This window comes from Anthonomus grandis, chromosome 11, assembly GCF_022605725.1.
Source record: "Anthonomus grandis grandis chromosome 11, icAntGran1.3, whole genome shotgun sequence".
Classification (NCBI taxonomy): Eukaryota; Metazoa; Arthropoda; class Insecta; order Coleoptera; family Curculionidae; genus Anthonomus; species Anthonomus grandis.
Window position 1 is genome coordinate 29,246,862 of NC_065556.1, and position 27,942 is coordinate 29,274,803.

Genomic DNA, 27,942 nt, shown 5'->3' on the forward strand with positions numbered 1-27,942 from the left:
CAAAAACGAGGTCGAAAACTGACTTTTTCCGAATTTTCAAAGTGCTCTCATTCAGTTAGTTCTGCTCGAATCCCGTATAACCCGGTGTTTTCGTAATATAGGTGATCTGAAGAAGACGGTGGTATAGTTAATTCAATTTCGAAAAAAATCAATTTTTGGGGAAAAGTTTGATACGAGGGTCTACTCGAATGATCATGGACATTTTTACGTCAAAGTCATCCATATTACCAGGACATTTGTCCATACATTTTGCAAGGACTGATGTTCTTCACTAGAGGAGGAACTGAGGTCTGGTAACGGTTTGAATGGTCTAAATGTATGGACTCACTTGGATTTGAGTCTGGAATTTCTGGAATTTGTTCTTCTAAGGAGGGACTCATTTTTAAATATTTCGAGCTAATTTTTTAAGACAAATACTCAAAAAAGTCTTGGACTATATATAAGTCTGAGATTAGTAAATGCCCGTTTAATACATAATTTATTAACATGTTCGGGGGATGTTAGCTTTACATCTAGAATTACTCTAAGATTTTTAGCACTTATTAAACAATTAAGTTGATGCTGTTTAATAGCCATATTAATGTATTCCTCTCCACTTGGTCTGAACAAACAGTTTGATGATTCAAACCGCCTATGAAGAGCAGTCAACAAGTTAACATTGATTAGAAACTTTTATGAAGCCTCTAACAAATGGATTTAACCACTACATCTGTCATCTGTCATTGTCCCAATGACATCTGTCATAATAATGTGGATGTTTCCAATTTTTTTTGACGTATTGACGTGGAAATTGTGATTGTATTAGAGCCCCTATTTTACAATTTTGCCTATTCGAATTATTAAAATGAGCTTTAAAAGGGACAAGAAAGAAGAGGAAGATGGTAAGGCTAAATGGGCCAGGTAAGACTTTACTAATTTACAAGAAAAATCCTGTTTTAGGCGGAGGCAACCCTTTCCAAAACATCGAAAAGACTACAGTGCTGCAAGAGGCTAGGATTTTTAATGAAACTTCTGTGAACCCGAGGAAATGTACACCGATACTTACGAAATTGCTTTATATGCTAAATCAGGTATGTCGAACAACCATTTGCTCTTAAAACTTGGCTTACAAACTGTTTTAGGGTGAACAATTGAGTACCAAAGAGGCCACAGATGTATTTTTCGCAATGACCAAACTCTTTCAATCTAAGGATGTAATACTCCGAAGACTTGTATATTTAGGTATCAAAGAATTAAGCTCAGTTGCAGATGATGTCATTATCGTAACATCCAGTTTGACAAAAGACATGACTGGAAAAGAGGATATGTATAGAGCGGCGGCAATAAGAGCACTTTGCAGCATTACTGGTAATAAAATTTGAAATGAATTTTAAGTAAAAGTTAATGAGTTATTCTTGTTTTAGATGCCACAATGCTTCAAGCAATCGAAAGGTACATGAAACAAGCTATTGTAGATAGAAATCCTGCAGTAAGTTCAGCTGCCCTGGTTAGCTCTTTGCATATGACCAGATTTGCTCCTGAGGTTGTTAAAAGATGGGTGAATGAGGCCCAAGAGGCCGTCAACAGTGACAGGTATGCAAGTACTGTTACTAATGATTTAATTTATAAGAATGTCGGTATTATGATTAATTGATTTTTAGTATTATGGTACAATATCATGCCCTAGGTCTTTTGTATCATATCAGAAAAAGTGATAGGTTAGCCGTAACCAAACTGGTTGGCAGATTGACCCGAATGTCTTTAAAGTCTCCATATGCAGTTTGTATGTTGGTAAGTCACAACAAGTCCTCTTTTCAACAACTTTTTATCTACACAATTAATTTATAATAGATTCGTATAGCGGCGAAACTGATTGAAGAAGAGGGAGCAGATAGTAACTCTCCATATTTCCAGTATATCGAGTCATGTTTTAGACATAAGTCGGAGATGGTGGTGTACGAGGCGGCACATGCTATCGTCAATTTGGAACGCACCACTAGCAGGGAGTTGGCACAAGCGATTAGTGTTTTGCAATTGTTTTGTAGTGCACCAAAGCCAACATTAAGGTAAAGGCAATTTTTTTCTTTATCTAGGGATACACAAAATTGGCTGATTCCTTATAGGAATGATATCTTGTTAGGAATTTAATTATTCTTAGATTTTCTATATTTGTATTAGACTAATTTACAGTGAAATTCATGTATTCAGTTTGATTTAGAGAACTAGAATTGGAAAAAAAATAAAATTTGATTTTCTTATTAAATTTTGCTAGTAAATTTTGTTTAGATTGTAATTTTAAAATTGAATGTTATATTAAAAAGTGACAGTGTAATATCAGCTTCAAAAGACCACCTTTAGGATCATTTCAGTTCAAAAATTTAATATAGTATATCCAATGCATCTCATCATAAAAACATTAAATGCTGTTCAGTGCTATAATAAAATACCTGCAGAATTTGTTGACCTTCGTGCAGATACATTCAGGAGGAAATATAAAATTGTTCTTATGAATATTCAAAACAATTCTCTTACTGTTTAATATGTATTAAATTTGCTGTTTTTTTATAGAAGAAGAAAACTTTTTTTGTGTTACATTATAATTGGGAATGTTTCTTTACATATAACATGTTGTTATAATGTTGGTTTATATACTACTAATACACCCTAATCTGGTTCAGTGGAGTACAGTCTGGCAAGTGGATCTGAAACAGCGGCAGGAATGTGGGCCAAAATATTCGACGTTGCCACGTTTAATCTCAAAACGTAATTGTCCGGGACTTACTTTCTAATAATATGCAATATAAGATTTTTTACAATCACAAGATGTAGAGGGTAAAATGTTAAGAATTATAATCTAAATAGTTATTCCATTTTGGCTTTAATACGCAATTGTTTTACTATTAAATATGATACAATTAAATGTTTGTCCAAAAAATGGATCATGTTTAGTAAATCTGGCAACATTACGTTCCATCCCTATATTCCTACTTCTACTCCTCTACTTCTTGTATAATAGGGGTCAGCCATTATGAACCTGAACGCTTGTGATTGGTTTCCCTCGCCGCACGTGTTTTTTTTATGAATTATTTCGACAGTTCATTGGACAACGTCTTTGTTTACGCCATCTGTTTACAATGCTTGATGCCGTTTCAAAACATTGATTACTATTGAAGGGTGGACAGGTTTTATCGTTGATTTTTGGATTCCGTTTATTTTATATGTTATTTATTATTTTGGTTTATTTGTGGCTTTTAATTAAAAAAACTGATCTTGGTGTTGTGTATACCTATAAGTAGGTAGTGTAATTTTCGTAGGTTTGGAGTTTCACTGTTTTATTACTTACATGAAATACCTAATATTTAATTTTTTAGTTTGTTTTATTATTGTCTACTTATATACGAATAATAACATTTATTATAATGAATAAATTCACTGAGGGTAAGGTCCTTCATAGTCAAACGAGGGAAGTGATAGCAAAGGTTTACAGGTAAGTTATAATAATTTATTTAAAAAAAAAAGAAATACATTGTGCCTCTTAAAAAAACGGTACTTTATATTATATTTTATTGCTTTTTGTATACCAACTATGCATTCAAAATGTTGTTATTAGGATTTGCGATGAAGAAGCTGCAAATAATTCGATGAAATTGCCTCTTTGAGTAAGCTTGATCGCGTTTCCCTTGATACCGGAGTCTCCGTAGCATCTGTGAGAAAAATTCACAAGGAAGATGAAGAAAGGCGACAAAATAACCCTGATCAAATGTTAGCCAGTCCAGGGAAAAAACGGCCACGTCGAAAAAGATGACAGTTTTCAAAAACATAAAAATTCCCGTTCCTAGTTTAACCGAACTTTTATCATTGCCAAAACGCTTATGCTGTTCGTTTTTTATAATCTATACCAGGTGGCTCATTTTAGTCGACGTTTGACTTTTGTTTTGTTTTTTTTTTTAATGACCTTCAAAATACACGTACTATTGCAGTGACGTGGCCCCCTGTGACCTTGGCAACTTTTGTTTAAACTTTGTTTTTAAATTCGGCTTAGCAACAGAGATATTTGCGTGCGACCCTGTACACAGGGTGTTCCACAATCAACGTCACAGGCTATAACTTTTTTATTTTTAAGTATAGTTTTTTGTTAAATATATTTTTAATAGGTATAGGATCACTTCCCAAAATTACTTAAAAAAACTACCCCCGACAAATTCAGTTTTGAGGGATGTATTTGTTGGGGGTAGTTTTTTTTAAGTAATTTTGGGTAGTAGTCCTATAGCTATTAATTTTTTTTTTTAAATTTTTATAATTAAAAATATAAAAGTTATAGCCTGTGACGAAAAAAAAAAGAACTTATTTCTAAAACCATAAAACATACAAATGAATAATTAATTAGGAAAATTTATTTTGATAAATTTTAAAATTATTTTCCTTAAATCGAATTTAAATAGTTTCACGTAATACCACACGCCACTGTCCATTTTATGAATGAAGCCGGCCATGTTGTCTCCACTACTGCATTCCCCTTACCTCAGGCCAAAGTGTTTCAGATCCGTCTGCCACACTGTAGCTATATAAAGTTAGACTGCGCCAGGTTCAGGTACTTTGTTTTTTTTTATATCAGGTTTGTAATGAATTTGAATAATAAAAGACATTTATTATTATTATTATAAGATCTTACTATTAAATTTAAATATAGTCAAATTTTATTATATTTTTTATGTAAAATATGAAATCATATAATGGGGTTCTCGGGGGAAGTGTCTTTGGTTTACATTGTTTGCTTCATATATTAATGACATAACATTTTGTCAAATACTTCAATTTGCCAATGACACTGTCATCTTTTTTAAGCTCTTGTCTTTTTCTTCAACTCTTAATGTGGAATTAAACTTAAAATTAAAAAAACTGACTATATTATCAATAAATAAAAAAATAATTTAAGAAAAATATTATAAATAAAACTTAATTCGTTAAAATCAAAAAAAAAAACAGATAAAGAAAACTTTAAAAAAAATCCTTGCATTTATATTAAATTGTTAGTTAAATTGAAATGGTTATTTTGAGTATGTCATTGGGTAAGAAAATTGAGTTTTTGTCTCATTTAAGGTACAAACTATTTTTACAAAGAAATTAATTTTTAATAGTTTAATAAAACCTTATTTTGACTAAGGTGGATCAGTGCTTTATTACAAAATCAAAACAGATAATATAAATAAATTGTTGCAATTACTGTAATATAGTGCTCAATATGCAACAATGTTATAAATATCAACTTCTCTTGTTTATTTATAAAATAGAATATAAGAAGATTTCCTAATAAGAATTAATGAGGTTGATACATATCAGGGAAGGCAACAACACGCATTTTTAGTTAAACACAATAGAAACTTCTTCAACCCTTTTTGATTTGTTCAACAATGGTCTGTCATTCTATAACATGCTACCAAATGACTTAAAGTTGGTACCATTGATAAAAAAATTAAAAAATCATTTATTAAATTTGCATTAATTATAATCTCAATTGGAATACAAATCTGTAGAGAATAATGTTAATAATTAAGATTTTGTAATTCCTGTGTGTAGGATTCGTCACCTTAAGTTTGTATGATTGAAATATAATGTTCTTAGAAATGCATATTCTGAAATAAGGTACTATTAAAATTTAAATTGATATGTCATTTCCTTTAAATCCTTTAAATTTTTTTATGTAAATGCTTTATAAATAAAGGTTGTGTAAAATGTAGGACTTAAGAATTCCCTTATCAAATTTTGTATTAGTGGTAAAAATGTTTTTTCAAATCTTCTCATTGGATATAAGCTGCTTTTTTTAAACAGACTTACAAATGATAGAGACTCTTAAAGGTGATAAATAAAGATGGAAATATTGGCATTTCTTTTGGAATAAAATAAGTTTCTTTTATTTCCAAAAGACAATTCTAATCATTATTATTACTTTCAATTAGATTTGCAGCTGTAAGAACATTAAATCAAGTGGCAATCACTCATCCAGCGGCTGTAACTGCTTGCAACCTGGACTTGGAAACTCTGATCACGGACTCTAATCGATCTATTGCTACTCTAGCAATCACCACTCTATTAAAAACAGGCATGTTTCGCATTGATTCACTCTTAGTATTATTTTAATAAATAAAATTGTAGGTGCTGAATCGTCAGTGGACCGTCTGATGAAACAAATCGCGACATTCGTGTCAGAAATAAGTGACGAGTTTAAAGTGGTCGTGGTCCAAGCGATTCGCGCTTTAGCTTTGAAATTTCCCCGTAAACACAGCGTCTTAATGAATTTCCTGTCTGCGATGCTGAGGGACGAGGGCGGGCTGGAATATAAGGCGTCCATCGCCGATACAATTATTACGATCATAGAAGATAATCCGGAAGCGAAAGAAACCGGTTTGGCGCATTTGTGCGAGTTTATCGAGGATTGCGAGCACGCCTCATTGGCGGTCAGGATTTTGAATTTATTGGGAAGGGAGGGACCAAAGACCAAACAACCTTCACGGTAAGAAACATTTAAACTTAGAGCGAGGTAACTATTATAGATAGATATATTTCGTCCCAAAAAAATCAAAATATTTTACACAAGTCAAGAAAACTTCAGTACAAAACACACATACATACATACATAAAGTTCTCTAACTGAAGAAAAGTCATCATAATCAGAGTACAAAAAAGAATCAAATTAAAACATCTTACATCAATATACATACATACAAATAAACTATTTAGAGTTCCAATTTACAATACAAACATTTGCTGTTGAAAATTTTATAGAAAAAACTTATCGAGAGAGTAGAAGCTTTTCTCGACCAGGACATGTCTGAGCCTTTTCTTAAAAATGAATATATTTGTCAATGTTATTAAATTTAGCATTGTAAATAATATTTTTCTAATAAAATGTTGTTTGGTGAAAATCTGGCAATAAAAGGTCTCGTCTACGAATAGTATATGTGAGCATTTTCTTTAGGTCTTCTAAATAATTACCTTGCAAAGGCGACAAAATATTGTCAGAAAAATTTGTAAATGAATTTATTGAAATCGAATCGGCTTTACAGGTAGGACTTTCCAAATAAATTCTGGTACCGCTAGAATCGGTGCAAATTTTTACGCCCTTATAATTTAAAAGATCCCTACCTAAAATAGCGTCAAAAGATATGTCGGTGTCATCAACTATACAAAATGTTATTTTAAAGGCAGTCCCGTTATTTTCAATATTTATTGTAGTTTTTGCTAGAGATGAAACAAAGCTACCTCCAATTCCCTTTAATAAAGTAAAATTTGTCTCCATGTGGCAACTTAATTTACCAGCAATCTTTTTAGAAAGTAAACTACACTCAGCCCCGGTATCAATTAGACAATTTACTTCAAAATCTTGAATTTTAAATTTTGTACAAAATTTGTCATCTAGCTCAATACAAAAATGATTGATATTAAAACCTTTCTGCTTTTCTTGTTTAAGTCTTGAAAACATTTATCAGCGGTATGGCCAAGTTTATTGCAAAAATTACATTTTATTTTAGAGATAAACGAGCTATCAGCTTCTTTCTGTATAAAATTTGATTTTGCATTTTCCGGGCATTGCCTTTGTAAATGGCCAGGCTTACGACAAAAGTAACACAATTTTACGCTGGGTCCACTCGTCATACTGTCAGTGTTCGGAAAACGCCGTTTCAATCGATTGTTAAAATTACTGGTTGTAGGTTGAGCAACTTCATATGATGCAAGTAAAGTCAATAAGCTTGAAATTGAATCTAGTCTACTATTAAAAGCAGCAGTCTTAACGTGAATATCATCTAAGTCGCCTATAACCAGTTCCAACAATTATTTTTTAGTTAAATCAAAATTAAGGGCTAGAATTAAAGAAATTTTTGTTCTGGCATACTCACAATATGAGGTGGCGCTTCGGCTGGTATACAGGCTGGCCTTACGAAACTTTTCGTTTAGATTCCTCTTTGGAGGATAGAAACTACAAATCTCCTCCCTAAAACTTTCCCATGATTTTTCAATTGGCTGCCACTTGTTATACCACTGTCTCGCTTCTCCCTGAAGTCCAGAAGCTGCTCTCGTTAATTGTTCAAGGGACAACTACTTAAATGTATCACCAAGCTTTTCAATTTGTTCACACCACTTGCTAGCTCCATCGCTATCACTTGGACAAAATTTCGGAATTTCGATAGCGGTCACAGGACTCGAATTACGACACGACACGTCTCTTAGTTCTTTAAGTGTAGCCGCCAACACTTCCGTTAATTGCTCCATTCTCGTAATTATGGTTTAATATAATAAAATTTCAAGTATTTTTCGCGGCCTCTTTATACTTGCGGATTAATACGCGAATTCTATCCCACTTCTGATGTAAGAAAGAGCAATAAATAAAAATAAAAAAAAAATAAACTGCTTCACCAACGATTTATTTAAAAAAAAGGTTATACAAGCCAACTCGCTAATGCGTACAATACGACGTACCGTCTCAATCTGCTTTTTCTTAATCTAGCATGCCTTAAACTTAAAAGTCCCTATATCATATTACAGACTAAACATAAGCAAAGACATCTAAAGCTAAAAGGTCGAAAACTATAAATCTTTCAATAAAAGTTCGTCAGCACATCACTTGAATACCCACTAGAAAATCCAAATAGAGGTTCTTTTGTCGTTTCTTTTGCCTGCTTGACGCCCAAATTCTATGAAATGCTCACATATATACCTGGACAGATCTATTTTCTTGAAAAATTGTTTGTACTTATTTCAAAAATCTAAACTCCAATCAATGTAAGGAGTTTATTCCTTCCTAGCCTCTTAATTTAATATTACTATAATGATCCTGATGGCATACTTCTGAATAAGAAATACCCTTGAAGCTAGAGAACGCATAATATAAAGAAAGAAATTTTAATGCATAGCAACAAGTTTCGTCATGGTCAAAAGTAATGCCCGTTAAATATAACTCCCTTTGTGTATCTTTAAATAAAATAACAGAATTTGCTGCCTAATTCGTGAAAAAGCAATAAAATGAGTTTTATCCTTATTGAGGAAGAACTTGTTTTTTTCAGACCATAAAATTATGCTTATATACACTGTTTTCGTCAATGCTACAATAGTTCTTCAAGTTCTTACCTTCAATCAACAGATTTGTATCATCTGCATAAGATATGATTTTTTTGTTAGGTGCCATGCCCTCTATACCTAATCATCGACTTGGATCAGTATTTCAAGAATTATCATACAGAAACATGTAGTTTGATGTCTCAGTAAATGAAAAACTGTGAAACAGTCCTATATCTAGAGATTTGTCCAAATATTGTCCATTCAGTTATCTGTCCTGGTATTGTTTTTAATTTATCATTACAGAAAAACCTCACATATTAGTTAATATCCTCAGATTTGTTTTATTCACTTATTAAAATAGGTACAGCAGAGTGCAAAAACGTAAAAACTTGTTTTATAAATTTTTAGATACATCAGGTTTATTTACAACCGCGTTTAATTGTCTAAATTTATTTATACCCTTACAAGCACCTTGTAGATATTTACATGTTTGAGTGGAAATCTTAATTCAATCTAATAAACAACATCAAGTTGATTTTTTTATGGAAAATAAATCCAGATTTAATTAACTTATTATATTCTTTTAAACTTAACTCTAAGGGAGTATCGGCACTTTGATATCTAAAAAAATATCTCAATCTCTCATTTATCAATATTTGCCCTAAAAACTGTGAAGAGCTAATAATCTAATGCAGTATATCAAAAATAAAGAGTATTTTACTGTTTGATCGACGTTGGTCTCAAGTATTTAAGTCCTTATATGATATTAGAATCGGAAAAGCAAGATACTTCCTATTTTTTTAAATAGGCAAATCTAACTATCCTCTTTTGGAAATTCTCGAGATAATATTAAGCTTATAGGTGAACAACATAGATTTTTATTATGCGACTGAAATTTTGTTTGCAAATGTAATTAATGCCCACGTCGGATATTTCTTGAACTGTAATTACTTATATGCCATTGACGTGATATTGATATTTAATGACTTATTTTGCTTTAAAATATCTTATGTGTTTACAATTGATTTATAAATTATTTATTATGCAAAAGTCTGGTAATTTGACTCGTTTTGTAAGACTTTACAATCCTGCTTATTTTTTAATGGAGCCATTGTATTTTTAGATCATTTGCATATACTAAGAATTGCCTTTTTTTTCACAAATATATATATCTTTAATGAATAGAATGAACAATAGTGGGCCCAGTATAGATCTTTAGGGTATCCCAGAGGTAGCAATAGAATTTGTTAAAAGAAAACCGTTAAACTTTACAAATAAACATCGATTATTTAAATATAATCTAAGAAGTCACATACTTTTTCATTAAAGTTTATCTTAAATTCCAAATGTGATTTTAATTCCTATTAAAAATTTGTTAGTTTCGTCAAATTTCCAAATACAATATATACTAATATAAAATACACAGATATATTTTTCTTTAATGAAATGGTTAAAAGACAAACAAGTATGACTATAGTAACATTTTTCAGTAAGAAAGTTAAAAAGTTTAGATTTAAGTTTCCTCAAAGTGTCTTCATTTTTTATATAAGTTATCATACACTCTATTGGGCATTATATAGCAATTGTTGAAGACAGTCTGAAGTTTGAAATACTCAACTCATTAATATTTCTTAATGGATAATTGTGAAGCAACAAAAGTATAGTCTCTTATTAAGTGTTTTCTAATGTAGATTGCTAATTGAAGAATGTAGATAGAGGGCACTGTTAAAACATTAAATTCTGTGAATTAGCTTGTAATAAAATTTTTTATTTACTCTTGTTTATTTAAACTAATAATTGTTGTATTTTATAAAGATAAGTTTTTTTTGTTATTAATAATGATTCGTGATTTATTATTAAAAGAAAAACTGTTTTATATATATTTTAAGGTACATCAGATTTATCTATAACCGCGTTATATTGGAGTGTCCGTCGATCAGGGCGGCGGCGGTGTCCGCGATGGCCCAATTTGGCGCCTCTTGTCCGGACCTCCTCGAAAACATTCAAGTTTTATTGGCCCGATGCCAAATGGACTCGGATGACGAAGTTCGTGACAGGGCCACTTATTATAGCTACATTTTGAATACAAACGACAAAGGTCTATATAACACTTATATTTTAGAACCTTTGCAAGTAAGTTTTGTTGTTTTGATTCAACAAATTGTAACTAAATGGAGAGTTTTTTGTTGTTATATTGCATGTTAGGTTTCTGTTCCTGTACTGGAAAAATTATTGAAAGAGTACAGCGAATCGAATACCAAGGAGCCGTTTGACATTAAAACTGTGCCGGTGGCGCCGATCCAGAAACCGGACGAGCACGAACTAAAACAAAAGTCGGAGGGCATGTTGATCAGTTCGGGACCGGCTAAAGCCGCCCCCGTATCCAGGGAGGACAACTTTGCTGAGAAGCTATCTCAGATTCCTGGTAAGCCTTATTCTACTTATATTATTGTCCAAGTATGAATATATGGAAAAATGTAAGTGAAGCGTTTCAAAATAAAACATTTCTATTATTATTAATTATTAAACTCGTGATGAGTTACTTATTATATTGGGTATTACGTCACTTATAGCAAAAATCAATTTAGAAATTTTTATCTCACACGCTCAACAATTGAAAAGAAGAAGAAAATAGACTTATTCACGTATTTAAAAGAAATATGAACTTAAATGTGTAACGATACCGTTCGATATACTTAATTTAATTTAAGTTCAATAAGTTTTAAATACATTTACTTGAGGTATAATAGATTTTTTATATACCTAGGAGCTGAGGTTCAATCTATGAATATGAACAATCTCTGAGCTCGTTTCTTCTTTTCAATATCCTACCTAACTTTTTTATGAATATTACAATTAAAAAACGATAAAAAACAACAAGAAGACCTACTTTTTTTAAAAATACCTAATTTGAACCAACGTTTCGGTAGTTATATCTACTACCGTTATCAAGGTAATTAAAGTAAAATTAAATTAAATTAAAAATAAAATATACTTATCTTTCAAATTTTCAGTAATGCAGTCTCATCAAAATTTCTTCCTAATTCGAAAATACTTTATATACTTTTTTATATGATTTGACGGTTTATTAATAGTTTGACAAACTATTTTGAAAGATAACAAAAATTTCAAAGGTTACTTTTTTAAAAATTAAAGGGGTGTGATCTTAATGTAAATTAATCATAGAAAATACATGAATATCAAATATTTTAAATCATTAATTAATTTTGAGAATACCCTGATCTACTTCTCTCTTTAGCAAAGGAATCCATGTATTATGAAAATCAACCGAACAAGTAGCTAAGCATTTATCTTCATTTAACATTATAAATGCACTTTCCTTTAGCTTACGTAATTTTGAAATTGGTTCCTTTGCTAAAATTGAGGAAGCATTCCAGTCTATTCTGTGGTTATTGTCGAATGCATGTTGTGTAATTTTTGATTTTTGAAAATCATTGTTTTTTATGTAAGATTTATGTTCATTAATTCTTTTTGGTAATGGTCTACAGGTTTCACCTATGTAAAATTTACCATAAATACAAGGAATTTTATAGATTACATTTTTATTAAATTCATTTTCATTGAAAGGTTTAGTTTTTGTTAATAAGTATCGTAATGTGTTTTGTGATTTAAAAATAGTTCTTATATTAAATTTTTTAGCAATTTTTTTTATCTTATCAGAAAAACCTGGAATAAATGGTAAAATAAGATTTGTCGTAAAAAGTGGTTGATTCAATTTTATACGTGGATTATCAAACTCTTTAAAGCAATTTTCTTAAAATTCTTTGGGATAATTATTTTGAATTAAGATATTTTTAATAAAATCTTTTTCAGTTGTTAAATATTGATTATTACAAATAATGTGTGCACGATCATATAAACTTTTTACCACTTCTTTTTTTACCATTATTGGATGATTAGAATTAAAATTAAGATATCTATTAGTATGAGTTGGTTTACGGTAAATTCTAGTTTCAAAATTTTGTAAATCCTTTTTAATTAAAATATCAAGAAAAGGAAGCTGACCATCAGCCTCCTTTTCAAGAGTAAATTTTATAGTAGATTCTTTTGAGTTAATGTAATTTAAAAAATTTATAAGATCTATTTCGTTATGGTGATATATTGAAAAAATATCATCACTATATCGCCACCATATTTTAGGTTTTTTATCAAATGTATTAATAATTTCAAATTCAAAATTTTCCATAAATATATTACTTAAAATTGGTGAAAGAGGAGAACCCATAGCCATACCAAAGTTTTGTTGATAAAATTCATTATTGTATTGGAAATAAGTAGTTTTTACACAATAGGTTAAAAGTTCTAAAATTGTATTAACGCTTAGTGTTGTACGTTCTGCCAAATTATTATCATTCTCTAATTTATTTTTAACAATATTTAAAGTTTTGTCAACAGGAACATTAGTAAAAAGACTTACAACATCAAAACTTACCAATAGATCATGAGGGTTAAAAGAAATTGTAGAAAGTTTTTCTAAAAAGTGTTGAGAATTTTTTAATGTAAGAATCAGAATTATTAGCGTATGGAGTTAAGATATTTAAAAGATATTTTGCAAGAGGATATTTTCAATTGTTGAGAGTGTGAGATAAAAATTTCTAAATTGATTTTTGCTATAAGTGACGTAATACCCAATATAATAAGTAACTCATTATGAATTCGTCACAACAATACAGATTTTACTTATTTTAATTAAACTCGTGGACAAAATTATCGCACCACTTGATTTTTAGAGATTTTTTTTAATAAAGATAAAAAAATAAGCAAACTTATAAGCATTGTTAACTATGCATTATTAATTAACAAAAACAATTATATTCTATTTAACAAAACGAGATTTAAGTAACTAAATTCAATACAAGGAAAAGCATCGATTTTCACTAACTTCAATTTTGATACAAAAATAAAACAATAAGCCCATAATGAATTCTTAATAACGTGTATTGTCACCTCTAGCTGCAATGACCGCTTGAAGTCTTCGCAGCATTCCTCGTATCAAATTATGAAAACTTTCATGCGGATGTATTCTCACTCCTCACGAACAGTATGTTCCATGATAAAGCATAAACATAGTTTTTGTCCAGTTCTGCTTTTTATACGAGAAAAGATATTATAACTGTTTTAACTGATATTAAATTTTCTTGACAAAATAATTAGTGGTGCGATAATTTTGTCCAGGAGTTTATTAAACACGTTCGAAAAGGAGATTTTACTAAATGTATTTAGTAACACATATTCACTGAAATGTGATATTGCAGAATTATCAACCATAAATAAACAAACCGGTTGACCTTATTAGCTTAAAGCAATCTCCAATATTTAGCACCAATCTGATAAAAAATTATAATTTAACTAATTAGTCAAATTAAGTAATTAAAACTAAACTCTAACAAAAATTAGAGCAAATAGCTATTGTGAAATTAACTTAAATTTATTTATACCCTAGTTGGCGAACTGATATTAAGAGGAATAAAGTGGTAACGTTATGAATACTCAACTGCAGTAAAGATTCGTTACAATTGGTTGAGGCTTTCGATCAAAAATTAGGCCAAGATAGTAATATCGAAGAAATAATGAAGTTTCTGCTTAAAATAATAAGAAACGAACACATAAAGAATGAAAAAAAATCTAAACCCTAACCAGGGCTTATGATATCCTAAAAAATAATTGGAATAAAGAAAATCAAAAACTAGACTAAAGAAAAAAGAATAGAAAGAATAATCACTACAAAAAAAAACTAGAAAAGAGAGACTTAACGAGAGAGACACAGAAAATATAATAATTTAATTAATTCAATGATGAAGAATAGTATCTACTACTGATAAAGAAAATTGAGTAAAAGCCACTGAATTAAGAATTATGCCTCTTTCCCAGGGTTATGTGATTGGCCCTATTTTATTTTCTCTTTATATTAATCACCTTGCAGCTATAGCTCTTGATATAAAAGGTTATTTCACAATTTTTATAAATAACACCACCATTCTCATAATTCTTAGTCATTGTAGTGGAGGATTTAAGCAATGATTTGACTCTATTCTCTTGTCTTTAAACATCAATGAAACTAATTTATTGGCACGTAAATTGGTTAAATATATTTCAACTACTTGCCTTAAAATTATGTCAACTGCTTGGAAAATATAGCTTTAATTGTTTGGAATTAAATGAAGAAATCCCAGGCAGTTTAAATTGTATTTAAAGGAGAGTGTTAGAGAAAATCCCTAAGACATATTTTATTAAAAACAGAAAAGCTACAGGGAAAATTTGAAGTTAAAATATTAACATTTTTCAAACTTTAAGTCCCTATTTCAGGAACAAAGAGAGTTAAAAGTTTGAACCATAGTTTTTTAAAGTAATTCCATTAGACATGGATTTCGACATTTTATCCAGAAGTCGATAAAATATATAATAAGTTTTATAATAAGTAATAAAACTACCTGGATAATATGACTACACTTTTACTAAATAGAATTAAAAAAGAAAATTCCAGGCAATAGAAACTCTGTTTAAAATAAGAAAATTCGATTTTTCTTTGAGTTTTCTTCTAATAGCTGCTGTAGAAAAATTATAGAAATAAAAATTGAATGCGAGAAAATTTACTGTAGTTACTTACAGGGAATTGAAGCCTTATTTAACATTTAAAAAAAAATGTTTTATCAACCTGGAAGTACAAGAAAATAACTACTATTGCCTTAAAGTTACGTCAACTATGTGGAAAATGTGATTTTAAATATTTAAATTTAAAAAACTATAATTGTTTTGCTGACATTAGAAAAGATTACTTCAACTACCTGGCATTAAAAGAATATAGTTTTGGTATACCCAAGTTAGCTAAAACTAATTTCTGTAACCATATGTTGTTAGCAACCAGTTGTTGTAGCCGTATGATAAATAATAGATCTACATATAAATATTTAAAACAGTTTTTTTAAACTATCGATATTTAAAAAAAAAATATACGAAAGGCATTTTTCTTAAAATTATAATTTTTTTGTACTTTCTCATTTTGGGTGCAAAATAATTAACAAATCTCAAATTATCATTGGTATTACTTGTACATAATTCTATAAAAGTATTAGTTTTATTCCTTATTTGATACTTATTTTTTAAATTTCTTATTTTTATATACAAAAATACTTACTTCTAATATGTATAGAGACCGTACATCAAAAATATTTTTAGAGTACAACAATTTTGTGAAATATAGTCTATTTTTTCTATAAATGACTTTAAGTAAATAATTATGTACAACATTTAATGGACTTAATGCATTCCCATACATACATAATACAGATAATATAAGATTTTTTATTTAAGATGTTTTCTTAAGACATAAAATTTATAAATTAATTTTCTAAAATTTGATGTTCATTTGGCTTCTTGATCTTCCCATTTCAGATGTCTATCTATAATAATGCCTAAGTATTTCGTTTTAGGAACCTGTTTAATTTCTTGTATTACTTATAATTTTGTACCACTATTAGTCCATCTATCAGGCTTTTTTTTAATTAATTTCAAGTTTTTGCCGTAAAGATTCCAGCCATGTCGCCTGCTTAAAATATGATTGAGCCATTTTTGAGTTTTAAGTTAAAGTATATATATACATATGTTAAAAACAATATTGACCCCATCACTGTACCTTGTGGTACACCAATTCTAATATTTAATGGATCACTTAACGTTTTTACGTATTGGATTCTTTCGTATTAGTAGCATTTAAAGACACTTAAATATAGATGCAAACATGGCATTTCCACACACTAACCAAGTATGGTAATGTGTCAAAAATAATTAATAATTACCTGAAAAGAGCATTAAATACTGGTTAGTGAGTGTTATGCTTTTAGGATTATCGCATTTGAATCTGAAGCTGCTAAATTAGTGTATCATTCTCTTATTGAAAGCCACTTGCTCTATTGAATAGTCTTTTCAATTCTGTTTTTGTTTTACGGAATAGAGAGATTAAGTATGTTCGTCGTAGAATATTTAGAAAGACTTGTAGCCGTTTATTTAGGGATTTAATGGTACTGAGATTGTGCTGTTTGTTTATACAACCTGCTTAATTTTAAAAAAATCTAAATTCCATCTTACCAGCGATAAATCTGGTAAGCTCTATGATATCAGACAAAACTTATATATTCGAATGCTTAAGAACTCCTTAGTTATTTATGTATTAAGATTTTTAACCATCTTTCAATTAATATAAAGTCTGCACAAATTTTAATTTGCTTCAAAAACCCTTTTGCATCACTGCTTCAAAGTGAAGCACTTGATAGTCTTACCGAATATTCTTCTTTTTAAATTTTTTCTCATATTCACTTTAATTACTTTGATAATTTTGGTATATGTATATGTACGATATTTGTCCATTTTTATCGAAAAGATTACAATTTGCTAGCTTTATTAATATCTTCTCTCCTTTTTGTATTTTATTCCTATTTGCTACTTATGGTTAGATTTAGGTACCTTTTAAACACTTATCTACTTGCTTCTTAAGAACTGAATATTTTATCTAATAGTAAGGTTTTTTCATAAACAAAGCATATTTTGATTTGATATAGATATTCAAGCCCTGGGACCACTATTCCGCAGCTCCGACGTAGTCGAACTGACCGAGTCCGAAACCGAATACGTCGTACGTTGCGTAAAACACTGTTACGCGCGCCATTTGGTTTTACAGTTCGATTGTCTGAACACGTTAAACGATCAGCTGTTGGAGAACGTCCGGGTGCAATTGGACCCCAGCGAGGATTTCGCAATAATCAGAGAAATCCCGTGCGAGAAATTGCCCTACAACGAAACCGGTACCGCTTACGTCATCTTGCGATTTCCGGAGGACGATTTCCCGAACACCCTCGGCACTTTCGGGGCCGTATTAAAGTTTGTCGTTAAGGATTGCGATCCTGCCACTGGACTGCCCGATGTTGACGAAGGTATATTTCATTATTTTTATATAATGCATTAAGTAGTTGGGTTTTAGTAAAGCATTCATAAAACAACTATATTGTTTAGTTGCTTAGTACCTGTTTTAAAACATACCTATAAAAAAGATATAAAATCATTTTATAAAGGCTTTATAAAAAAATTACTCTCATTGACTTAATAGTTATAATGATCATCAATGGGTAACTAAAAATACTTCGGTCATCCTCCACTAAATTTATTTAAAAATGTTTAATTCGATACGTTTCGGACATATAACATGTCCATCATCAGGGATACTATAAAAGAACCAAGGAAACCTATAAGATATAGATTCAAATTGTTAAGTTACAAAGGTAAGGTATTAAAATTACTTACACAAATTCAGGGGTTTCGTCAATATATCTTACAGATCTAGTGCCTTAGACAAAATTTTTAAGTAATTATGGCATCAAATTATAACTGGAACGCTTTATTTAAATTCAGGATATGACGATGAGTACATGCTAGAAGACCTGGAAGTCACCCTGGGAGATCAAATTCAAAAAGTGAACAAGGCAAATTGGGCGGCATCGTGGGAGGAGGCGGCAAATACGTTTTACGAGATGGAGGATACGTACGCCCTCAGTTCGATGGGAAGTTTAGAGGAGGCGGTGACGAATATCGTCAAGTTTTTGGGGTTGCAACCGGCCGAACGGACCGATAAAGTACCTAAAGGCAAAACTACCCACACGTTGTTATTGGCAGGTAAAATTTTACAATTTCGTTGGAAAAAAAATAATTCAAAATTTCATCTGTTTCTGCTAGTGTGTGTGCATAAAAAACCCTAATTTTTCTTAGGTATATTCAGAGGTGGTATAGAAATCTTGGTTCAAGCTAAATTAGCATTGGCAGATGGCGTGACAATGCAGTTGACCGTAAGGTCTCAAGACGAGAGGATTTCTGAGCTGATTACGTCGGTTGTAGGTTAAGTTATAAGAAATAAAGTGGAATTTATCTTAGAAAAAGTCAATGTTTATTATTATGCTTATTAAATAAATACTATACAATCTGATACATAACTTTTTTTTTCAAACCGGTCCTTGTGACTCTTGACACTTGGCAATCTCGTCCTTAAACTGCTGTATAGTCTCTTTGGCTAATTTCAGTTTATTTTTATAAACCACGATTTCAGATTTAATTTTCTGTTTGGCGTCCATGATAGATTTCAAAGTCTTCTCCTTTTTCTCCTCAACTACAAACTGTCCATAAAAATTTATTGTAAACAATTAATAAAAAGGCTTACAATTAGTATTATGCTCCCATTTCCCTAAAGTAAGCTGCCTCGTGTTCGTTAAGAGGTGGTGCATAAGTTGAGTGGGATCTTGAAAAACAATTTCGTCGTAACTCTCTGAAACTAGACCTTTTCCTTGTTCCATTCCTATATCCTGAGTGCCTCCTGATGGGAATAGTTTTAAAATATGGTATAAAGTTACCTAAAAGTATATTCTATAGCAGGCAAAAAGAAACACATTTTTTTATTCTCAATACTTTCATCTCACTTGCAAGTTTCAGATAATTTATCTTTAAGATCTTTGACGAAAACAAAGAAAAACACAAAGTCATGGTCTCACAACATATAATCACAGGCTACACGTGTTTCGCTCTAGTTAGAGCATCATCAGGTTTTAAAAGCCATCCACACACTTCACAGTATATAAATAAACAATTCGTCATTGTTTTCAACAATCATTGTACGTGTTGCGTGTTTCATCAAGTCAACAATCATTGTTTATTTATGTACTGTGAAGTGTGCGGATGGCTTTTAAAGCCTGATGATGCTCTAACTAGAGCGAAACACGTGTAGCCTGTGATTGTATGTTGTGAGACCGTGACTTTGTGTTTTTCTTTGTTTTCGTTAATTTTGTCTCTTGGAGAATAATGGATGAGATTTTTGTATTTAAGATCTTTGTAAGACGAATATATTAAACGTTAATAGAAATATTGTAAATTTTAAATGAGACCTACAAAAATTATTCAGATCGTAAGACAGTTTCTTATAAGTTATTTAGGAGAGAGGTAAGAAAGATGTTAGTTGTAAAAGGTTACTACACTATACAGTGCGAACCTAAAGGTTGGAATAAATTCATTTAAAATTCAGGGGTATGTTCAAAAAAAAAACGCTCGGACATGTCGATTTTTATTTTTAACTGCGGGTTTTCTTACTATAATTTTATGTATACAGGGTGGCCCAAAAATAAGTTACGGTCATCAACGTAATTTTTTTAAATGTAAACATCTATTTTTTATTTTAGATTTAGGTTCTACATCAAATTCTAAGTACATTTCATGTACCATGTCCTATACCTAAACTCGACCGTTGACAATTGAACACAATAAAAGGCTATTTTTGGAAGAGTTATTTATATCAAGCAAGAATACATAAAAATATTTTAATTAATTTATTAAGTGTTGAAAATGGCTGCCACGAACCTCTTGGCAATATCCCAGTCGATGCTGAAATTCTTGTAAAACGTTATCGATAACAGAAGGTTCTATCAATCTTATTTCTTCCGTTATTCTAATTTTTAAGTAAAAAATCTAAAGGAGTCAGATCCGGCGATCTGGCCGGCCATTCAATTGCACCCCTCCGACCAATCCAACGTCCAGGGAAAACGGTATCCAGGTACTGGCGCACGGGACGAGTGTAATGGGCTGGAGCTCCATCTTGCTGATACCATAAGTGTTCAATTCTATTGTGTTCAATTCAAGTTCTATTGTGTTCAATCGTCAACGGTCGAGTTTAGGTATAGGACATGGTACATGAAATGTACTTAGAATTTGATGTAGAACCTAAATCTAAAATAGGTGTTTACATTTAAAAAAATTACGCTGATGACCGTAACTTATTTTTGGGCCACCCTGTATACATAAAATTATAGTAAGAAAACCCGCAGTTAAAAATAAAAATCGACATGTCCGAGCGTTTTTTTTTTGAACATACGCCTGAATTTTAAATGAATTTATTCCAACCTTTACGTTCGCACTGTAGAAGAACACTACTTGGACATTTTTAGGTGTATTTAACTTTGACTTACTGTGGGATGGTCAGATTTGGTGCAAAAAAAAAGTTGATTTAGAGTGGTTTTTAGAGTATTGCATGATGAATAATTACGACACAGATTTTGACTAATTTTAGTTACTACTATTTTAGGTCTTTGTTATGTGATATTTAATTTAAATGTTTTATAAATTCTGATATTTTAATTTTATTGATCAATTTATTTTTTATGTGTTCATATTTGTTTACTCTATGTTTAAGTCAGCTTTGTCAACTACATTTTTTATGTTATGTAACAATAAAGCATATTTGAATTTTTTGTGATACATGGTTTTTAAGCTACATCTCTGAAAAGTAAGGATAACATAGATTAGGGTGCATACTCATGTTTCTATCTGAATATCTCTGTTAATATTGATTGACAGATGGAATAAAATTAATATTAATATATAAGGGGAATATCGATCGTCGGGCAAAATCGACCAGTTTCAAATCTCATAAACTTGGCGCCATTCGGGCGTAATATACCAACAGACCGAGAGATGGCTTCGTATAAGCCTGATTTATACGATTAGTATCGTTCCATAACTCGTTCTGTGTTGTTGTTGTTAGTTGTGCTTGTGTTTGGACTTTTTTTTTATTAAAACTCCGCTGCCGTTATTAAGGTAGGGAACTCTTTTTACATTCTAAATGTATTGCATTTCCTGTTTATATGATGCTCCCGATATGCTTTCGTTTATTAGGTCCAATTTGGTGCACTTATAATACATATTTTGAGTTAAAAAAAAAATCTAGGTTAGGTTTACCGGTTCGGGTAAAATCGATCACACTGGTCGATATTACCCTACCTAATATTTGTGGCCTAATTATATATTTATATTTTATATAATGAAGTGCGCAATAAATGCAAGCATTAGGTACCTACATGTCAGCATTTCATTTCAGATGCCGTGAACATACGTCCGAAAAACTGGACGTTCCTCATGGACGGAGGATTCCATGAAAAGAGCAATAAAGGCCGTGGGAGAAAAGACATTATCAATTAGACGTGCCGCACAAATGTTTAATGTACCATATGGTACTCTTCAAGATAGGCTAAAAGGTAGATTTCAACCAAAAAAACTTACGTTGGGAAGAAAACCTGTCTTTTCCGAAAATCAGGAAAAAGAAATGGTTGAAACCATATAACTGTCAAAATTATTTTATGGATTGACAGTTCAAAGCATAAGATCATTGGTTTTTAAATATGCCGAGACAAATAAAATTAAACATCCTTTTAATAAGGAGAACGGGATATGTGATCATTTATGCGACGTTATCCGCAGCTTAGTTTTCGCAAACCAGAAGCTATTACCCTTAGCAGAGTTACCGCAGTCAACAGAGAAGAAATGAATATTTTTTTCAATAATCTAGAGTTACTATTTGAAAAATACCATTTTGAAGTTCATCGCATCTATAACGTTGACGAAACTGGTATTTAAAATGTCCACAATCCGGGTCGCATATTGGCAAGAAAAGGAGAGAAGCAAGTCGGTGCGATAACAAGCGGAGAAAGGGGTCAAAATACTACGATTGTGTGCTGTTTTAGTGCATCCGGGCAGCGTATTTCCAGAATATACTTAACCACAGCGCTGGACACCATAGCATGCCGCCCCATTGGCCAGACGAAAATATACTCACGCAGAACACCTCCGCCTAAAACATACTCGGCTACAACGCGCCATTGTTGCAAGGGCGCCACTAGTGAAAACATACTCTAGTAGAACACCTCCGTTAAAACCATATAAGGTGACAACGCGCCGCACGAGGCGCTATATTGGGTTGCTCTAATGTTATCTGAAAATTAGTAGTTAGCGACTTTTCGCGTTTGTGTAGTGCGATAGTGGTCATGGAAAGCCTAAAAGTATTACTCCAAACTCTAGTCAGTGACGCAGGCAATGTGAATATAACAGAATATAATGGGAACGAAAATTATGAAGCTGTGTTGCGTTTAAAACTCGGTAGCGAGGAAGATAAGGACTTCAGTCGCCATTGTACTGAATGGATGCAAAAACTTTGTACTGCTACAAAAACTCTGTGAATAGTGAGGAATTCGTGGCCTAACTTGAAGAAGTTAATTTACCGGAAGTTTTATGTTTGCCACCATAGTAATTTCAATAAGGTACTGGAAACCGTTTTTAGTTTTATGTTTTTTATTTAGTTGTATAAGTATTTTTGTAGTTAGTTATTCAATAAATAAATAATAAAATTGTCCTTGTATCTAAACAAACACTTAAATAAGTTTCTTCTTTTTATCATAATTATTAATAGTTAATACATCTATTAAATATATTTTTATTTCAAAATAATATTCTAATCTTGAGCAGCCCAATTCTAATTCCTGACTATATTATAAATGCGAAAGTAACTCTGTCGTTCTGTCTTACTCTCTGTTAAGTTTTTACGCCTTAGCCGTCGATTTTGATGACATAGACTACTTTTTCATTTACGGAATTTTGTATATATATAATAATAAAATTATTGCTAGTTTTTCGTGTTGTTGATATTCGGTTTGTTTTTTAAAGTATTTAAACAGTACGGTAAAATGAAATCGATTTTTATATATGTATATTTTAACATATGGGTCAGGAATTTTCTAAAACAGCCTTGAAAAAGCCTAAAAACATACGAAACGTCGGCGAATTTTTAATAAAACTGGTCTTTTATTTTGTCCGATACCCGCTGACTACTCTATTAATTTTTTAAATTTAATTAAAAAATTCCATAACCGTCCAGCTTCCACCCAAAAAAAATGGTCACGTTAAGTATACCCACCTACGAACTCTCACTAGCGTTATAGGCGTGTATGATTTCGACAGGGATGTTCTGCGTGAGTATATTTTCGCCTAGCCAATGGAGGGCGTCTAGCGTTGTAGTTAAGTATATTTTGGAATTACGCATCCGGGCAATATATTCCGCCTATGTTGATTTTTAAGAGAATGGGAATGAAAGATGGCTTGGAAAAAAATGGTCCGTCAGGCGCGATATACAAATGCTCAAAATCTGGATGGATTACCGAATGGTTGCAACATTTTGCGAAATTCGCTAATGCTACTCCAGAGCAACCTATTCTTTTAATACTGGATAACCATTCCACTCATTCTTCTTTAGTTTCCTACACCTTTTGTCGAAATGCTGGCATTCATTTACTATCGCTTTCACCCCACACGTCTCACAGGACACAGCCTCTGGACGTAACTTTCTTCAAGTCCTTGAAAACTGCTTACCAGCAAGAATGTGATAAGTACATGAAAAGTAGAAATTATGAAAAAATAAAAGGCACTGATATTGCCGAACTTTTTGGAAATGCTTACAATAGGGTGACCACAATAGAGAAGGCTCTAAACGAATTTAAAACGACCGGAATATTTCCCATTAATCGTGATGCGTTTTGTGAGGAAGACTTTTTATCTATCCATGAAAATAATCATGATCCGCCAAATACAACGGCTCCAGGAGATTTACCATTGCAGGAAAATACATCAGAAAATATTTTAGAACCCATAGAATTAGAATTAGGGCCAAGTGGATTAAGTGGATCTGTTCCAGGAAGATTGAATACCTTACGTAATACTAGATTGTCATCAGATTCGTCTGAGTCTGAATTGGAAGAAGTTGCGGAAGACAGTCTAAGCGATGGTGCTGATAAAACCCTGAAAATTAAAGGAACACTGGAAAATACTTCCTTTCATGAGTTATGTCCACCTCCAGTATTTCAATGAAGAATTTCACAGCGAAAAAGGCAACATTCTCAAATATTAACATCTACCCCTTTAAAAGAAGAGCTCGAAAATAAGACATTAAAAAAACAAAAAGAGGAGGAAAATGAAAAATGAAAGATCACAAAAAAAATTACAGGTAAGGAGGAGGGAAATAACAAAAAATTAAGAAGGTCACAATAAAAATTACAGATAAAGTGGAAACCTCGGTTGGAGAGGAAAGAGAAATTGATGAAATCTGCGCTATTTGTGAACAATTTGGATACAATAATGAGATTTGGTGGCGGTGCCGTTCTTGTGCAACCTGGGCTCATGCTGACTGTACTAGCGCAGAAAAAGCTTCAGTATATATTTGTGACTTTTGCTCAGTATAAATTAATGTTTAAATGTTAAAATAAAATTAATTCCAAAATATTACTGCCTGGTCGATTTTACCCTACACTGTGGTCGATATTATCCTATCGGTCGAAATTACCCGATTTTTTTCCATGTTTACAAAACCCCATCTTAGAAAAAAAATATTTATTCATTTGCGAAAGCAATAGAAAAATCTTCTACTAGATAAAGTAACAAAGCAATTTTACCATTTTAGACATATTTGTACAAATACTTTTATTTAAAAAACTCAGTAGCGCTTAAGTAGTCGATATTCCCCCACTCTCCCCTATATATTAATATTTTTACTTCTGAGATCTGAAAAATATGAGAATTATTTAAAAAAACATCAAATGTGTGTAAATTATGTTAGATCTCTGGGAAGTACAAAAATAGCATCAAATGCCTGGAATATAATTAAAAATTACTTCAAATGATTAAGAAATTTTATACAGGAGTATAAAAAACATGAAAAATTACTCCATGTAATTATATGACAATGTTTAGAGAAAATTTTACAAGATGTTTGCCAATTTTAAGATATGATGACAATCACTGTAAGCAAGTACAAAAAATTGAAACAATTTAATTAAAAAAAACTTAATTTTTACAGTAAAAATGTAATTAAAACTCTATATAAACCTAAATTAGAAAATAATTTAAGGTGACTTACCGGTCTCTCATTAGGATCATGAAAATGAATTTTAATAACGATCTCAAATTCTCCCCAACCAGTTTCGCTTATTTCATATGGCGGTTTCACAACAATCCTGTTTTGGTTGGCATAACTTTCGTGTAGTTTAAAATGCACTTTTTTAACATAAGCGGACATATCTTCATTGTTGTAAGGTTTAACATATACTGTCCACTGATGAGTGTGTCCATCCTCTTCTCGTTTTTTACCAAAGTACCTCGCAATGTTTCCATAGACTATGGGCTTTACTATACAGATTCCCTGTAACAAATAATACATTACAGTCTCAACTCAAAACATCGTTTATCAGCAGAAGATCAAATAAATATCATTGACTAACTTATTATAGAAAAAAAAATTAAAGGATATATTGGAAACATGTTATCTGAATCTCAACCTGCATAGAAAATACTCTGAACTCTGTCACAAAGTTATGTTCTCAACCAATTCAATGACACATCTCTCAAACCATTTATTTCGAGATTGCAAAGTAGTATTTCATTATTTAAATCAACAGAAAAGAGCATCCCTAGCACCATTTTTCTCCCAAGAACTCTTAAGTTTAACTAGTCTCTCTATGATCTTAGAGAGTGTTGGAAGAAAGGATATGTGCCTATAGTTAGCTAGATATATGCAATGCAATGAAACAACTATAGCTTTTTTTAGTATATCATTGAAATGGACATTAAAAAAGAAGCATTTATCACGTTATCCAATGAATTCATAGCAGACTCATCTAATTCCCGAAATGGTTACAAGAGCTCTAAGTTTGAAACTGGTGTAGTTGTGTTAATAAATTTATCATCTAATCACTTTGTGTCTTTTGATTTAAATACTTGTTAAGTCACTTGGAGAAGAGGTATTAATTCTTATTAAAAATACTCAAATTCAAATGCATATTGGTAAGAAGCGTTTTTACATTAATATCTACTTAAAATTGGACACTACACTTATAAGATATTATTTAATTTTTTTTTTATAATAGCCGAGACATATAAAAAAATTTACAGTACAGTAACTTTGTTACTATTTATGAAGTGTTCATAAAAGACTTTATTTTTTAAGGAGTTTTTAATCCTTTCTTTCAAATTGCTGTAGTCGAGAGTCTTAACACTTAAACCAAGTTAACAGAGCACTATCATGAGTCAGGTATGTGATGGATGCATAGGTAAAAAGAAAGATTCTGGTTTATCCCAATAATAAAGTAGAGACTCTAGTATATAAAGACAGGGCAATGAAACCCTAGCTGATTAAAAATGTGACATCAATCATCCCTGTATGCGACTTCCTAAAATTTGAATGCATTTCCTCTGTAAGCCAAAGATCTTTTGAGTATGGACAAAAAGTCTCCATTCCAGAAAGGTATAGAAATAACTAAGATTGTAAGTAGGGATTTTAAACAGATACAACATGACAAAGTCCAAATAAGATACAAAGATTTTGACAACTTTTTACTTAGCTCCAAGATATGTTGGTCCAAATCTAGGTGAAGACACAGGAAACAGACACTTTGTTAGGAATCTTTGGATAAAAATGTGCTCTTTTTCAGAGCCTATGAACATTGACTTTTTGATATATTAAGTAAAGTTTTGCCCCAAAAGCATCTCTCTAAATCCGATTGTGCCTCATCAGTTCCAGATTCTTAATAATTCAAACAGTAAAATGTTACCACCTTCATGAAAGTTTACCAGATCATTTGCATAAATGAAAAAGAGGATTGAGTTTAGGACAGATCCTTGGGGTACATTTGAATAACACAACTGTATCTGTTTTATAACTCGGGCAATAAAAGTGAGGTTAGATTTTTGACTGTTAAGAAGCAAGGATTAATCAAGATTTACTGAACCTACCTTCATGCGTCCGCCAGAATCTGGCCCAAAATCAGTTGGTAAGCTCATATTTTCCTAGTAATAGTTAATATTCCTTGTTTACAAATATAATCAAATGCAATCAACAAGGATGTTGTTAGTAAATAAAAACATATGTTTGACACTTTTGACAGCGACAATTATGACAGTCGCTCAGTATATTCAATGGTAGCAAGTTTGAAGTAACAAATGGAATGACAGTTGTACGTTCACACGTACACGCAAAGTTTTAATAAT

The 27,942-nt window shown here is 31.3% G+C and overlaps 2 protein-coding genes across 2 annotated transcripts; one reads left to right on the forward strand and one right to left on the reverse strand.

Annotated features, from left to right (window-relative positions):
• The first annotated feature begins 750 nt into the window (after positions 1-750).
• Positions 751-19,024, forward strand: LOC126742167 (coatomer subunit gamma). The gene is made up of 13 exons (XM_050448742.1): positions 751-881; positions 940-1,070; positions 1,122-1,347; positions 1,404-1,572; positions 1,641-1,770; positions 1,831-2,045; positions 5,937-6,079; positions 6,133-6,490; positions 10,923-11,166; positions 11,239-11,458; positions 17,610-17,981; positions 18,457-18,717; positions 18,811-19,024. The coding sequence occupies exons 1-13, from the start codon at positions 845-847 to the stop codon at positions 18,939-18,941; spliced, it is 2,637 nt and encodes an 878-aa protein (XP_050304699.1). The 5' UTR covers positions 751-844; the 3' UTR covers positions 18,942-19,024.
• On the reverse strand, positions 18,963-27,835 carry LOC126742168 (YEATS domain-containing protein 4). The gene is made up of 4 exons (XM_050448743.1): positions 27,688-27,835; positions 25,817-26,098; positions 19,256-19,445; positions 18,963-19,204 (listed from the first exon to the last, which is right to left on the reverse strand). The coding sequence occupies exons 1-4, from the start codon at positions 27,733-27,735 to the stop codon at positions 19,041-19,043; spliced, it is 684 nt and encodes a 227-aa protein (XP_050304700.1). The 5' UTR covers positions 27,736-27,835; the 3' UTR covers positions 18,963-19,040.
• Positions 27,836-27,942: the final 107 nt, after the last annotated feature.